The sequence below is a fragment of the Chiloscyllium plagiosum genome, unplaced genomic scaffold, assembly GCF_037043375.1.
Source record: "Chiloscyllium plagiosum isolate Xiang-an unplaced genomic scaffold, Cpla_swu_hap1 HiC_scaffold_35, whole genome shotgun sequence".
In the NCBI taxonomy this organism is placed as follows: Eukaryota; Metazoa; Chordata; class Chondrichthyes; order Orectolobiformes; family Hemiscylliidae; genus Chiloscyllium; species Chiloscyllium plagiosum.
In genome coordinates, this window is record NW_028270173.1 from 10,816,986 (window position 1) to 10,833,476 (window position 16,491).

At 59.8% G+C, this 16,491-nt stretch overlaps 1 protein-coding gene across 1 annotated transcript in view; it reads right to left on the minus strand.

The window, feature by feature from the left end:
• Positions 1-1,657: 1,657 nt before the first annotated feature.
• LOC122541454 (zinc-binding protein A33-like) overlaps positions 1,658-16,491 on the minus strand; it is a 47,530-nt gene continuing 32,696 nt past the window's right edge. Inside the window, exon 6 of the mRNA XM_087979224.1 lies at positions 1,658-2,391. Within this exon, the coding sequence (XP_087835350.1) occupies positions 1,871-2,391 (521 nt within the window). The 3' untranslated portion in view covers positions 1,658-1,870. The remainder of the gene's footprint in view (positions 2,392-16,491) is intronic.

Sequence of the window (16,491 nt, forward strand, 5' to 3'; positions counted from 1 at the left end):
CACCCTGACTGGATTAGTGACCCACCCCCCTCCATCTGGCCTGTGGGGCGGGCTCTAGCAGAGGCCACAGCTTTGATCGGCTGCTCACTGAACTGGTGTTAGGCTGAAGCCAGTAACAAGCACCAGTGAGAAGGTGGCTGGTGGTGAGAAGGGCACTGCCTGTGAGATCCTTCAGTCTGGGCCACCTTGAAGTGGCTGCAGGCGGGGGGGGGGGCGGGTTCAGACTGTAACACATCTCCTTCTGGAATGTTCCTTTGTAAAGGAAGTCTGGAGGAAGATGCAGTCGGGGTTCATTCTGAGCAGCTCCATGACACGGGACTCTGTGCTTGACTCTGGGCAGAACCCAACTGCTTTTGTGACTGTGTACATTGAAAGATATTTCTATAAATATATATTTTTAAAGTTAAAACAAAATCAACCAATTGCAGCTCAGCTGACCTGACGACCCGCCCACAATCACAATCCAGGATGATCCCAAGATCCTCTGATGATGCAGGGTCTCAGCTCAGTCCCGTCCTGGGAGTCCCACCTTCTGGATCAGGGAATCACCCTGTGCCGGGCGATTTTCTTTCCCCACTGCACCTTGGCAGCAGCTGCCCTGAGCTGTAGTGCGTCCCTCAGCACGTAGTCCGGGACCTTGGAATGTGCCAGTCTGTAACACTCGGTCAGGGTCAACTCCTTGTTCTGGACCAACGGGTTTCAGGCAGATCAAGGATTGTCTTTCACCGAGCAATATTTTGTCTTTAAATAGAAACCCCATTGGGTCATATTTAACCTCATGGCCCTCACTATGTTCTTCCTTTTCACTTCTGCCTCCCTTTCCAGTCGCTGTGTCTGACCCTGAGACTTTAATGTTGCAGATTGCCTCTCCCTCCTGTTCCCTTATACTGACAGGAGCCAGCTCCAGGCTCTGTTCAGCTGATCAGGGACATTGGAGAAAGTTCTCACCTTTTCCCTGGACGATGCCCAACTCCTTGTATTTGTTTGGGATCTTTCAGCGGGAATGATATCCACCCGATCCCACTGGGAATGATCTCTTCCTGAAATTAAAGAGGATCTGGGACTCGGGTCTTAATATCTGGTATTTTGTTGACGATTTTCCACTTTTTCCAACAGATGTGTAAAGAATAAACATGATCACAGCAACTTTTCAGTGAATTTACAAATTGATCGATGATCCTCGGAGCCTTTTCAGACACACGGTACAGGACCGCCCCCGCCTGGCGGGAGACGGTACTGCGGCCCAATAGCCTTCAGTAACAGTTCCATCCAGCAGATGGCGGTGACACACAAACAAATCCTGTGGATGCTGGAAATCAGAAATAAAATCAGAAAATGCTGCAAATCCTCAGCAGATCGGGCAGCATCTGTGCACAGAGAACCGGAGTTAACGGGCAGTTAAACTTTGAGCATATTGCATATCCTGACAGAGATTCTGTGTAATTCCCCTCCCCAATGATCCAAGCATCTCAGGAGAGGATGCTATGCAAATGCAGCTTTGCCACCCTTCAGTGTTTGGATTTCTCCCTCAGGATTTCATGTTCCGTGTGCAGAGTGAGAAATGGAAACACAGAGAAATCCCAGTTCCAGACTGGGAAACATGTGAAGAGATGGAGGATGGGACTGAAGCAGGGAGTAAATGAAGGAAGGAGAGACACATGATATTTAATTTACTTTTTATTTTCACCATCTGACATTTATATTTGTATCTGATTTATTGACAGTTTGGTTGTGATGTTACAAAGTATAATCTCAGAATTCAATAACACATTCAATAACATCCTGTTGTCAATGGGAGGTTTCTGACCCCAATCCCTGACCCAGACCCTAAACCCGGGGGTCATTGTGATGTCAGGGAGGCCCCGCCCCTTTAACAGCTGATTCTCAGAAACTGGTTTAAATCCCAAATCCTGAAGAAAGGATAAAGTTTCCCAGTGAATTTATTCCCAGTGAAGGTGTGGAGATGGGACTTGGTGTCCACGTCGTAAAATGAAACTGTCCCAGATTCATAACTGAGATAAACTCCCACCTTCCTGGTGATCAGACCGACAGGGAGAGGGGATTGAGAAGAGGAGTTTATATAAAACTGATCCTCATCCCGTGCCATGGTCCAGAATCCATTCTCCGGGATCAGACTGACCCATCTCTTCCTCTCCACAGATTCTGAGGCTACTCCCAGACTCCAGCCCTGACTCCCCCCCACCTTCACCTCCCAGTAACATCTCCCCGATGTGAATCCCTCTGATCCCAGGGCACAGACACAGGCCCAGTTTGTAAACCTCTTCTCGGTGTCAGGGAGACTCCTCCGGGTCTCGGTCCATCTCAAACGCTTCAGATCCACAGAGATCTCGAGCCAGGGACTCGCTGTTTCCACATCCAGGGTCACCGACACTGGGAGAGAAACACGGAGAATGAGAGACAGTCCCTGGGTATGAGTCAGTAGGGAGTAGGGGAAGGGGTAAAAACGAGGTAAAAAAGGACTTTTGCCCGAAACGTCGATTTTGCCTGTCCTCGGATTTTGCCTGTCCTCGGATTTTGCCTGTCCTCGGATGCTGCCTGAACTGCTGTGCTCTTCCAGCACCACTAATCCAGAAGTAGGGGAAGGGCATGTGTGTGTGTTGGGGGGAGGGGGATGTGTGTGTGTGGGGGGGAAGGGGGATGTGTGTGTGGGGGGGAGGGGGATGTGTGTGTGGGGGGAGGGGGACGTGTGTGTGGGGGGGGATGGGGATGTGTGTGTTGGGGGGGGAGGGGGATGTATGTGTGTGGGAATGGGGGCTGTGTGTGTGTGGGGGAGGGGGGTGTGTGTGTGGGGGAGGGGGATGTGTGTGTGGGGAGGGGTATGTGTGTGGGGGAGGGGTATGTGTGTGGGGGAGGGGGATGTGTGTGGAGGAGGGGGATGTGTGTGTGTGGGGCGGAGGGGGGTGTGTGGGGTAGGGGATGTGTGGGGAGGGGGATATGTGTGTGTGGGGGGGAGGGGGATGTGTGTGTGTGGGGGAGGGGGATGTGTGTGGGGGAGGGGGATGTGTGTGTGTGGGGGAGGGGGATGTGTGCGGGGGAGGGGATGTGTGTATGGGGGGGGAGGAGGGGGATGTGTGAGAGTTGGGAGGGGATGGGGATGTGTGAGTGTGCGGGGGAGATGGGGATGTGTGTGTGTGCGGGGGAGGATGGGGTTGTGTGAGTGTTGGGGGGAAGGGGATGTGAGAGTGTGCGGGGATATGGCGATGTGTGTGTGCGGGGGGGGGATGGGGATGTGTGAGTGTTGGGGGGGGAAGGGGATGTGTGAGTGTTGGAGGGCATATGGGGATGTGTGTGCGCGCGGGGGGGAATGGGGATGTGTGTGCGCGCGCAGGGGGGAACGGGGATGTGTGTGCGCGCGGGGGGGGAAACGGGGATGTGTGTGTGCGGGGGAGAATGGGGATGTGTGTGTGCGGGGGAGAATGGGGATGTGTGTGTGTGTGGGGGGGGGGGATGGGGATGGGTGTGTGTGTGTGGGGATGTGTGTGTGTATACAGGGGATGTGTGTCCGGGGGAGAATGGGGATGTGTGTGTGTGGGGGAGAATGGGGATATGTGTGGGGGAGAATGGGGATGTGTGTGGGGGAGAATGGGGATGTGTGCGGGGGTGAATGGGGATGTGTGTGAGTGATGGGGATGGGTGTGTGTGTATGGGGATGTGTGTGTGTATACAGGGGATGTGTGTGCGGGGGAGAATGGGGATGTGTGTGTGTGGGGGAGAATGGGGATATGTGTGTGTGTGCGGGGGTGGGATGGGGATGTGTGTGTGTGAGGATGTGTGTGCAGGGATGTGTGTGTGTGCGGGGAGAATGGGGATATGTGTGTGTGTGTGGGGAGAATGGGGATGTGTGTGTGTGCATGGGGGGATGGGGATGTGTGTGTGGGGGGGTGGGGATGGGGATGTGTGTGTGGGGGGGTGGGGATGGGGATGTGTGTGTGGGGGGCTGGGGATGGGGATGTGTGTGTGGGGGTGGGGATGGGGATGTGTGTGTGGGGGGGTGGGGATGGGGATGTGTGTGTGGGGGGCTGGGGATGGGGATGTGTGTGTGGGGGGTTGGGGATGGGGATGTGTGTGTGGGGGGCTGGGGATGGGGATGTGTGTGTGCATGGGGGGATGGGGATGTGTGTGTGGGGGGGTGGGGATGGGGATGTGTGTGTGGGGGGGTGGGGATGCGGATGTGTGTGTGGGGGTGGGGGTGGGGATGGGGATGTGTGTGAGTGTGCGGCGGGGTTGGGGATGTGTGTGAGTGTGCGAGGGTATGGCGATGTGTGTGTGTGCGGGGGGGGGGATGGGGATGTGTGTGTGTGTGTGTGCGGGGGAGAATGGGGATGTGTGTGTGTACGGGGGGGATGGGGATGTGTGTGCGGGGATGTGTGTGTGCGGGGGAGAATGGGTATGTGTGTGCGGGGAGAATGGGGATGTGTGTGTGCGGGGGAGAATGGGGATGTGTGTGTGCGGGGAAGAATGGGGATATATGAGTGTGTGGGGGGGGGTGGGGATGTGTGTGTGCGGGGGAGAATGGGGATGTGTGTGTGTGCGGGGGAGAATGGGGCTGTGTGTGTGCGGGGGAGATGGGGATGTGTGTGTGTGTGCAGGGGGAGATGGGGATGTGTGTGTGTGTGCAGGGGGAGATGAGGATGTGTATGTGTGTGCGGGGGGAGATGGGGCTGTGTGTGAGTGTGCGGGGGGGATGGGGATGTGTGTGAGTGTGCGGGGATATGGCGATGTGTGTGTGTGCGGGGGGGATGGGGATGTGTGAGTGTTGGGGGGGACGGGGATGTTGAGTGTTGGTGGGGATATGGGGATGTGTGTGCGCACGGGGGGGAACAGGGATGTGTGTGTGCGGGGGGGTAGGGATGTGTGTGCGGGGGGGATGGAGGTGTGTGTGTGTGTGCAGGGGGGGAATGGGGATGTGTGTGCGGGGGCGATGGAGATGTGTGTGTGTGTGCGGGGGGAGATGGGGATGTGTGTGTGTGTGCGGGGGGAGATGAGGATATGTGTGTGTGTGGGAGGCTGATGGGTATGTGTGTGAGTGTGCGGGGGGGGTGGGGATGTGTGAGTGTTGGGGGGGAAGGGGATGTTGAGTGTTGGTGTGCGTGTGCGGGGAAGAATGGGGATGTATGAGTGTGTGGGGGGGGATGGGGATGTGTGTGTGCGGGGAGAATGGGGATGTGTGTGTGCGGGGGGGAATGGGGATGTGTGTGCGCACGGGAGGGAACGGGTATGTGTGTGCGCGCGCGGGGAGGGACGCGGATGTGTGTGTGCGCGGGGGAGAATGGGAATGTGTGTATGTGTGGGGGGATGTGTGTGTGCGGGGGAGAATGGGGATGTGTGTGCGGGAGGGAATGGGGATGTGAGTGTGTGTGTGGGGATGTGTGTGTGCGGGGGAGAATGGGGATGTGTGTGTGTGCGGGGGAGAATGGGGATGTGTGTGTGGGTTGATGTGTATGCGGGGAAGAAGCGAGATGTGTGTGTGCGGGGAAGAATGGGGATGTATGTGTGTGCGGGGGGGGATGGGGATGTGTGTGTGCAGGGGAGAATGGGGATGTGTGTGTGCGGGGGGGGGAGATGGGGATGTGTGTGCGGGGGAGAATGAGGATGTGTGTGTGCGGGGGAGGATGGGGATGTATGTGTGCAGGGGGAGATGGGGATGTGTGTGTTTGTGAGGGTGGGGATGGGGATGTGTGTGTGTGTGCGGGGGGGATGGGGATGTGTGTGAGTGTGCGAGGGTGTGGCGATGTGTGTGTGTGCGGGGGGGGATGGGGATGTGTGTGTGCGGGAGGGGATGGGGATGTGTGTGTGTGCGGGGGAGAATGGGGATGTATGTGTGCGGGGGGGATGGGGATGTGTGTGTGCGGGGATGTGTGTGTGTGCGCGGGGGAGAATGGGGATGTGTGTGTCTGCGGGGGAGAATGGGGATGTGTGTGTGTGCATGCTGGGATGGGGATGTGTGTGTGCAGGGAGGGGATTGGGATGTGTGAGTGTTGGGGGGGAAGGGGATGTTGAGTGTTGGAGGGGATACGGGGATGTGTGTGCGCACGGGAGGGAACGGGGATGTGTGTGCATGCGCAGGTGGGAATGCGGATGTGTGTGCGCGCGCGTGGGGGAACGGGTTGTGTGTGCGCGCGCGGGGGGGGAACGGGAATGTGTGTGCGCGCGCTGGGGGGAACGGGGATGTGTGTGTGCGGGGGAGAATGGGGATATGTGTGTGCGGGGGAGAATGGGGATGTGTGTGTGTGTGCGGGGGAGAATGGGGATGTGTGTGTGCGGGGGGGGGGATGGGGATGTGTGTGTGTGTGTGTGTGTGTGTGTGTGTGTGTGTGGGGATGTGTGTTTGCGGGGGAGAATGGGGATGTGTGTGTGTGCGGGGGAGAATGGGAATGTGTGTGTGTGCAGGGGAGAATGGGGATGTGTGCGGGGGAGAATGGGGATGTGTGTGTGTGTGTGTGTGTGCGGGGGAGAATGGGGATGTGTGTGTGTGCGGGGGGGAATGGGGATGTGTGTGTGTGTGTGCGGGGGAGAATGGGGATGTGTGGGTGTGCGGGGGGGAATGGGGATGTGAGTGTGTGTGTGGAGATGTGTGTGTGCGGGGGAGAATGGGGATGTGTGTGTGCCGGGGTGAATGGGAATGTGTGTGTGTGTGTGCGGGGGAGAATGGGGATGTGTGTGTGTGTGCGGGGGAGAATGGGGATGTGTGTGTGAGGGGCGGGGGGAAGGGATGTGGATGTGTGTGTGTGTGTATGTGTGTGTGGGATGTGTGTTTGCGGGGGACAATGGGGATGTGTGTGTGTGCGGGGGAGAATGGGAATGTGTGTGTGTGCAGGGGAGAATGGCGATGTGTGTGTGCGGGGGAGAATGGAGATGTGTGTGTATGCGGGGGAGAATGGGATATGTGTGTGTGCGGGGGGGAATGGGGATGTGTGTGAGTGTGCGGGGGGGATGGGGATGGGTGTGTGTGTGTGGGGATGTGTGTGTGTATACAGGGGATGTGTGTGCGGGGAAGAATGGGGATGTGTGTGTGCGGGGGGGGATGGGGATGTGTGTGTATGTGTATGGGGATGTTTGTGTGCGGGGGAGAATGGAGCTGTGTGTGTGTGCAGGGGGAGATGGGGATGTGTGTGTTTGTGGGGGTGGGTATGGGGATGTGTGTGTGTGGGGGCGGGGATGGGGATGTGTGTGTGTGCGGGGGGTTGGGGATGTGTGTGCGGAGGGGGATGGGGATGTGTGTGTGTGTGCGGGGGGGATAGGGATGTGTGTGTGCGTGCGGGGGGATGTGCATGTGTGTGTGCGGGGGAGATGGGGGTGTGTGTGTGTGCGGGGGAGAATGGGGATGTCTGTGCGGGGTAGAATGGGGATGTGTGTGTGCAGTGGGGAAGGGGATGTGTGTGTGTGGGGGGGGGATGGGGGTGTGTGCTTGTGCGGGGGGGATGGGGATGTGTGTGCGGGGGGGGAATAGGGATGTGTGTGTGGGGGTTGATGTGTGTGTGCGGGGGAGAATGGGGATGTGTGTGTGCGGGGGAGAATGGGGATGTGTGTGTGTGGGGGAGGGGGATGTGTGCGGGGGAGGGGATGTGTGTATGGGGGGGGAGGAGTGGGATGTGTGAGAGTTGGGAGGGGATGGGGATGTGTGAGTGTGCGGGGGAGATGGGGATGTGTGTGTGTGCGGGGGAGGATGGGGATGTGTGAGTGTTGGGGGGAAGGGGATGTGAGAGTGTGCGGGGGGAATAGGGATGTGTGTGTGGGGGGGAGGGGGATGTGTGTGTGTGGGGGAGGGGGATGTGTGTGGGGGAGGGGGATGTGTGTGTGTGGGGGAGGGGGATGTGTGCGGGGGAGGGGATGTGTGTATGGGGGGGGAGGAGTGGGATGTGTGAGAGTTGGGAGGGGATGGGGATGTGTGAGTGTGCGGGGGAGATGGGGATGTGTGTGTGTGCGGGGGAGGATGGGGATGTGTGAGTGTTGGGGGGAAGGGGATGTGAGAGTGTGCGGGGATATGGCGATGTGTGTGTGCGGGGGGGGGATGGGGATGTGTGAGTGTTGGGGGGGGAAGGCGATGTGTGAGTGTTGGAGGGGATATGGGGATGTGTGTGCGCGCGGGGGGGAATGGGGATGTGTGTGCGCGCGCAGGGGGGACGGGGATGTGTGTGCGCGCGGGGGGGGAAACGGGGATGTGTGTGTGCGGGGGAGAATGGGGATGTGTGTGTGCGGGGGAGAATGGGGATGTGTGTGTGTGTGTGGGGGGGGGATGGGGATGGGTGTGTGTGTGTGTGGATGTGTGTGTGTATACAGGGGATGTGTGTCCGGGCGAGAATGGGGATGTGTGTGTGTGGGGGAGAATGGGGATGTGTGTGTGTGTGTGTGGGGGGGGGGGGATGGGGATGGGTGTGTGTGTGTGGGGATGTGTGTGTGTATGCAGGGGATGTGTGTCCGGGGGAGAATGGGGATGTGTGTGTGTGGGGGAGAATGGGGATATGTGTGGGGGAGAATGGGGATGTGTGTGGGGGGGAATGGGGATGTGTGTGCGGGGGAGAATGGGATGTGTGTGTGCGGGGGAGGATGGGGATGTGTGTGTGCAGGGGGAGATGGGGATGTGTGTGTTTGTGAGGGTGGGGATGGGGATGTGTGTGTGTGTGCGGGGGGGATGGGGATGTGTGTGAGTGTGCGAGGGTGTGGCGATGTGTGTGTGTGCGGGGGGGGATGGGGATGTGTGTGTGCGGGAGGGGATGGGGATGTGTGTGTGTGCGGGGGAGAATGGGGATGTATGTGTGTGCGGGGGGGATGGGGATGTGTGTGTGCGGGGATGTGTGTGTGCGGGGATGTGTGTGTTTGTGCGCGGGGGAGAATGGGGATGTATGTGTGTGCGGGGGGGATGGGGATGTGTGTGTGCGGGGATGTGTGTGTGCGGGGATGTGTGTGTTTGTGTGCGGGGGAGAATGGGGATGTATGTGTGTGCGGGGGGGATGGGGATGTGTGTGTGCGTGCGCGGGGGAGAATGGGGATGTATGTGTGTGCGGGGGGGATGGGGATGTGTGTGTGCGGGGATGTGTGTGTGCGGGGATGTGTGTGTTTGTGTGCGGGGGAGAATGGGGATGTGTGTGTCTGCGGGGGAGAATGGGGATGTGTGTGTCTGCGGGGGAGAATGGGGATGTGTGTGTGTGCGTGCTGGGATGGGGATGTGTGTGCGCACGGGAGGGGATTGGGATGTGTGAGTGTTGGGGGGGAAGGGGATGTTGAGTGTTGGAGGGGATACGGGGATGTGTGTGCGCACGGGAGGGAACGGGGATGTGTGTGCATGCGCAGGTGGGAATGCGGATGTGTGTGCGCGCGCGTGGGGGAACGGGTTGTGTGTGCGCGCGCGGGCGGGGAACGGGTTGTGTGTGCGCGCGCGGGGGGGGAACGGGTTGTGTGTGCGCGCGCGTGGGGGAACGGGTTGTGTGTGCGCGCGCGGGGGGGGAACGGGGATGTGTGTGCGCGCGCTGGGGGGAATGGGGATGTGTGTGTGCGGGGGGGGGGGATGGGGATGTGTGTGTGCAGGGGGGAATGGGGATGTGTGTGTGTGTGTGTGGGGATGTGTGTTTGCGGGGGAGAATAGGGATGTGTGTGTGTGCAGGGGAGAATGGGGATGTGTGTGTGTGCAGGGGAGAATGGGGATGTGTGTGTGTGCGGGGGAGAATGGGAATGTGTGTGTGTGCAGGGGAGAATGGGGATGTGTGTGTGTGCGGGGGAGAATGGGGATGTGTGTGTGTGCGGGGGAGAATGGGGATGTGTGTGTGTGCGGGGGGGAATGGGGATGTGTGTGTGTGCAGGGGGGAATGGGGATGTGAGTGTGTGTGTGGAGATGTGTGTGTGCGGGGGAGAATGGGGATGTGTGTGTGCCGGGGTGAATGGGAATGTGTGTGTGTGTGTGCGGGGGAGAATGGGGATGTGTGTGTGCGGGGGGGGGGGGAGGGGATGGGGATGTGTGTGTGTGTGTATGTGTGTGTGGGATGTGTGTTTGCGGGGGAGAATGGGGATGTGTGTGTGTGCGGGGGAGAATGGGAATGTGTGTGTGTGCAGGGGAGAATGGGGATGTGTGTGTGCGGGGGAGAATGGAGATGTGTGTGTATGCGGGGGAGAATGGGATATGTGTGTGTGCGGGGAAGAATGGGGATGTGTGTGTGCAGGGGGGGGGGATGGGGATGTGTGTGTGTGTGTATGTGTGTGTGGGATGTGTGTTTACGGGGGAGAATGGGGATGTGTGTGTGTGCGGGGGAGAGTGGGAATGTGTGTGTGTGCAGGGGAGAATGGGGATGTGTGTGTATGCGGGGGAGAATGGGATATGTGTGTGCGGGGAAGAATGGGGATGTGTGTGCAGGGGGGGGATGGGGATGTGTGTGTATGTGTATGGGGATGTTTGTGTGCGGGGGAGAATGGAGCTGTGTGTGTGTGTGCAGGGGGAGATGGGGATGTGTGTGTTTGTGGGGGTGGGTATGGGGATGTGTGTGTGTGGGCGGGGATGGGGATGTGTGTGTGTGCGGGGGGTTGGGGATGTGTGTGCGGAGGGGAATGGGGATGTGTGTGTGTGTGCGGGGGGGATAGGGATGTGTGTGTGCGTGGGGGGGGATGTGTATGTGTGTGTGCGGGGGGGTTGGGGGTGTGTGTGTGTGTGCTGGGGAGAATGGGGATGTCTGTGCGGGGTAGAATGGGGATGTGTGTGTGCAGTGGGGAAGGAGATGTGTGTGTGTGGGTGGGGGATGGGGGTGTGTGCTTGTGCGGGGGGGATGGGGATGTGTGTGCGGGGGGGGAATAGGGATGTGTGTGTGGGGGTTGATGTGTGTGCGGGGGAGAATGGGGATGTGTGTGTACGGGGGAGAATGGGGATGTGTGTGTGCGGGGGAGAATGGGGATGTGTGTGTGTGCGGGGAAGAATGGGGATTTATGTGTGTGCGGGGATGTATGAGTGTGCGGGTGGGGGGGATGGGGATGTATGTGTGCAGGGGAGAATGGGGATGTGTGTGTGCCGGGGTGAATGGGAATGTGTGTGTGTGCGGGGGAGAATGGGGATGTGTGTGTGCGGGGGGGGCATGGGGATGTGTGTGTGTGTGTGTGTGTGTGTGTGTGTGTGTGTGGGAGAATGGGGATGTGTGTGTGCGGGGAGAATGGGGATGTGTGTGTGCGGGGGAGAATGGGAATGTGTGTGAGCGGGGAAGAATGGGGATGTATGAGTGTGTGGGGGGGGGATGGGGATGTGTGTGCGCGGGGGAGAAAGGGGATGTGTGTGTGTGCGGGGGAGAATGGGGCTGTGTGTGTGTGCGGGGGGGATGGGGATGTGTGTGAGTGTGCGGGGATATGGCGATGTGTGTGTGTGGGTTGATGTGTGTGCGGGGAAGAAGGGAGATGTGTGTGTGCGGGGAAGAATGGGGATGTATGTGTGTGCGGGGGGGATGGGGATGTTTGTGTGCAGAGGAGAATGGGGATGTGTGTGTGCGGGGGGGGATGGGGATGTGTGTGTGCGGGGGAGAATGGGGATGTGTGTGCGGGGGAGGATGGGGATGTGTGTGTGCGGGGGGAGATGGGGATGTGTGTGTTTGTGAGGGTGGGGATGGGGATGTGTGTGTGTGTGTGCGGGGGGGGATGGAGATGTGTGTGAGTGTGCGAGGGTATGGCGATGTGTGTGTGTGCGGGGGGGGATGGGGATGTGTGTGTGCGGGAGGGGATGGGGATATGTGTGTGTGTGCGGGGGAGAATGGGGATGTGTGTGTCTGCGGGGGGGGATGGGGATGTGTGTGTGCGGGGACGTGTGTGTGCGGGGATGTGTGTGTGTGTGTGCGCGGGGGAGAATGGGGATGAGTGTGTCTGCGGGGGAGAATGGGGATGTGTGTGTGTGCGTGCTGGGATGGGGATGTGTGTGTGCAGGGAGGGGATGGGGATGTGTGAGTGTTGGGGGGGAAGGGGATGTTGAGTGTTGGAGGGGATACGGGGATGTGTGAGTGTTGGAGGGGATATGGGGATGTGTGTGCACGCGCAGGTGGGAATGTGGATGTGTGTGCGCGCGCGTGGGGGAACGGGTTGTGTGTGCGGGGTAGAATGGGGATGTGTGTGCGGTGGGGAAGGGGATGTGTGTGTGTGGGGGGGGATGGGGGTATGTGCTTGTGCGGGGGGGAATGGGGATGTGTGTGCGGGGGGGAATGGGGATTTGTGTGTGCGGGGTTGATGTGTGTGTGCGGGGGAGATTGGGGATTTGTGTGTGCGGGGGAGAATGGGGATGTGTGTGTGCGGGGATGTATGAGTGTGCGGGGGGGGATGGGGATGTGTGTGTGCAGGGGAGAATGGGGATGTGTGTGTGCGGGGGAGAATGGGGATGTGTGTGTGCGGGGGAGAATGGGGATGTGTGTGTGCGGGGATGTATGAGTGTGCGGGGGGGGATGGGGATGTGTGTGTGCAGGGGAGAATGGGGATGTGTGTGTGCGGGGGAGAATGGGGATGTGTGTGTGCGGGGGAGAATGGGGATGTGTGTGCGGGGATGTATGAGTGTGCGGGGGGGGGGGATGGGGATGTGTGTGTGCAGGGGAGAATGGGGATGTGTGTGTGCGGGGTGGGGGATGGGGATGTGTGTGCGGGGGGGAGAATGGGGATGTGTGTGTGTGTGCGGGGGGAGATGGGGATGTGTGTGCGGGGGGGGAGAATGGGGATGTGTGTGTGTGTGGGGGAGAATGGGGCAGTGTGTGTGTGTGTGCGGGGGGAGATGGGGATGTGTGTGTTTGTGAGGGTGGGGATGGGGATGTGTATGTGTGTGGGGGCGGGGATGGGGATGTGTGTGAGTGTGCAGGGGGGATGGGGATGTGTGTGAGTGTGCGGGGGTTAGGCGATGTGTGTGTGTGCGGGGGGGATGGGGATGGGGGTGTGTGTGTGTCTGGGGATGTGTGTGTGTGCGGGGGAGAATGGGGAAGTGTGTGAGTGTGCAGGGGGGAATGGGGATGTGTGTGAGTATGCAGGGGGGAATGGGGATGTGTTTGTGTGCGGGTGGGGATGGGGATGTGTGTGTGTGCGGGAGGGGATGGGGATGTGTGTGTGTGCGGGGGGGATGGGGATGTGTGTGTGCGGGGATGTGTGTGTGCAGGGATGTGTGTGTGCTGGGATGTGTGTGTGCGGGGTGGATGGGGATGTGTGTGTGTGCGGGGGGGGATGGGGATGTGTGTGTGCGGGGATGTGTGTGTGCGGGGATGTTTGTGTGCTGGGATGTGTGTGTGCGGGGATGTGTGTGTGCGGGGGGGTGATGGGGATGTGTGTGAGTGTGCGGGGGGGGATGGGGATGTGTGTGTGCGGGGATGTGTGTGTGCGGGGGGGTGATGGGGATGTGTGTGAGTGTGCGGGGGGGGATGGGGATGTGTGTGTGCGGGGATGTGTGTGTGCAGGGATGTGTGTGTGCAGGGATGTGTGTGTGCGGGGATATGTGTGTGCGGGAATGTGTGTGTGTGTGTGCGGGGGAGAATTGGGATGTGTGTGTCTGCGGGGGAGAATGGGGATGTGTGTGTGCGTGCTGGGTTGGGGATATGTGTGTGTGTGCGGGGGGGAATGGGGATGTGTGTGTGTGCGGGGATGTGTGTGCGGGGGAGAATGGGGATGTCTGTGCGGGGTAGAATGGGGATGTGTGCGCGCGGCGGGGGGATGGGGATATGTGTGGGCGGGGGGGGCGGGATGGGGATGTGTTTGTGTGCGGGGGAGAATGGGGATGTGTGTGTGTGCAGGGGGGAATGGAGATGTGTGTGGGGGAGAATGGGGATGTGTGTGTGGGGGAGAATGGGGATGTGTGTGTATGCGGTGGAGAATGGGGATGTGTGCGCTGGGGAGAATGGGGATGTGTGTGTCTGCGGGGGAGAATGGGGATGTGTGTGTGTGCGTGCTGGGATGGGGATGTGTGTGTGCAGGGAGGGGATGGGGATGTGTGAGTGTTGGGGGGGAAGGGGATGTTGAGTGTTGGAGGGGATACGGGGATGTGTGAGTGTTGGAGGGGATATGGGGATGTGTGTGCGCACGGGAGGGAACGGGGATGTGTGTGCACGCGCAGGTGGGAATGCGGATGTGTGTGCGCGCGCGTGGGGGAACGGGTAGTGTGTGCGCGCGGGGGAGGAACGGGGATGTGTGTGCGCGCGCTGGGGGGAACGGGGATGTGTGTGTGCGGGGGAGAATGGGGATGCGTGTGTGTGTGTGCGGGGGGGGGATGGGGATGTGTGTGTGCGGGGGAGAATGGGGATGCGTGTGTGTGTGCGGGGGAGAATGGGGATGTGTGTGTGCGGGGGGGGGAATGGGGATGTGTGTGTGTGTGGGGATGTGTGTTTGCGGGGGAGAATGGGGATGTGTGTGTGTAGGGGAGAATGGGGATGTGTGTGTGTGCGGGGGAGAATGGGATGTGTGTGTGTGTGCGGGGGAGAATGGGGATGTGTGTGTGTGTGCGGGGGGGAATGGGGATGTGTGTGTGTGGGGTTGTGTGTGCGGGGGAGAATGGGGATGTGTGTGTGCGGGGGTGAATGGGAATGTGTGTGTATGCAGGGGAGAGTGGGGATGTGTGTGTGTGCGGGGGAGAATGGAGCTGTGTGTGTGCGGGGGGAGATGGGGATGTGTGTATTTGTGGGTGTGGGTATGGGGATGTGTGTGTGTGTGGGGGGAGATGGGGAAGTGTGTGTTTGTGGGTGTGGGTATGGGGATGTGTGTGTGTGGGGGCGGGGATGGGGATGTGTGCGCGGAGGGGGATGGGGATGTGTGTGTGTGCGGGGGGGATAGGCATGTGTGTGTGCGTGGAGGGGGATGTGTATGTGTGTGTGCGGGGGGGATGGGGGTGTGTGTGTGTGTGTGCGGGGGAGAATGGGGATGTCTGTGCGGGGTAGAATGGGGATGTGTGTGTGCGGTGGGGAAGGGGATGTGTTTGCGGGGGGGATGGGGGTGTGTGTGTGTGTGCAGGGGAGAATGGGGATGTCTGTGCGGGGTAGAATGGGGATGTGTGTGTGCAGTGGGGAAGGGGATGTGTGTGTGTGGGGGGAGATGGGGGTGTGTGCTTGTGCGGGGGGGATGGGGATGTGTGTGCGCGGGGGGAATGGGGATGTGTGTGTGGGGGTTGATGTGTGTGTGCGGGGGAGAATGGGGATGTGTGTGTGCGGGGGAGAATGGGGATGTGTGTGTGCGGGGGAGAATGGGGGTGTGTGTGTGCGGGGAAGAATGGGGATTTATGTGTGTGCGGGGATGTATGAGTGTGCGGGGGGGGGATGGGGATGTATGTGTGCAGGGGAGAATGGGGATGTGTGTGTGTGCGGGGGCGAATGGGGATGTATGTGTGCGGGGGGGGGGATGGGGATGTGTGTGTGTGTGTGTGTGTGTGGAGATGTGTGTTTGCGGGGGAGAATGGGGATGTGTGTGTGCGGGGGAGAATGGGAATGTGTGTGTGTGCAGGGGAGAATGGGGATGTGTGTGCGGGGGAGAATGGGGATATGTGTGTGTGTGTGCGGGGGAGAATGGGGATGTGTGTGTGTGCGGGGGGGAATGGGGATGTGAGTGTGTGTGTGGGGATGTGTGTGTGCGGGGGAGAATGGGGATTTGTGCGGGGGGGAACGCGGATGTGTGTGTGTGTGCGGGGGAGAATGAGGATGTGTGTGTGCCAGGGTGAATGGGAATGTGTGTGTGTGTGCGGGGGAGAATGGGGATGTGTGTGTGTGCGGGGAAGAATGAGGATGTGTGTGTGCGGGGGGGGGATTGGGATGTGTGTGTATGTGTATGGGGATGTGTGTGTGCGGGGGAGAATGGAGCTGTGTGTGTGCGGGGGGAGATGGGGATGTGTGTGTTTGTGGGTGTGTGTATGGGGATGTGTGTGCGCGGGGGGTTGGAGATGTGTGTGTGTGGAGGGGGATGGGGATGTGTGTGTGTGCGGGGGGGATAGGGATGTGTGTGTGCGCGGGGGGGTTGTGTATGTGTGTGAGGGGGGGTGGGGGTGTGTGTGCGGGGGAGAATGGGGATGTCTGTGCGGGGTAGAATGGGGATGTGTGTGCGGGGGGGAATGGGGATGTGTGTGTGGGGGGGGATGGGGATGTGTGTGCGGGGGGGAATGGGGATGTGTGTGTGGGGGGTGATGTGTGTGTGCGGGGGGGAATGGGGATTTGTGTGTGCGGGGGAAAATGGGGATGTGTGTGTGCAGGGGAGAATGGGGATGTGTGTGTGCGGGGATGTATGAGTGTGCGGGGGGGGGGATGGGGATGTGTGTGTGCAGGGGAGAATGGGGATGTGTGTGTGCGGGGTGGGGGATGGGGATGGGGATGTGTGTGCGGGGCGGGAGAATGGGGATGTGTGTGTGTGCGGGGGAGAATGGGGCAGTGTGTGTGTGTGCGGGGGGAGATGGGGATGTGTGTGTTTGTGAGGGTGGGGATGGGGATGTGTATGTGTGTGGGGGCGGGGATGGGGATGTGTGTGAGTGTGCGGGGGGGATGGGGATGTGTGTGAGTGTGCGGGGGTTAG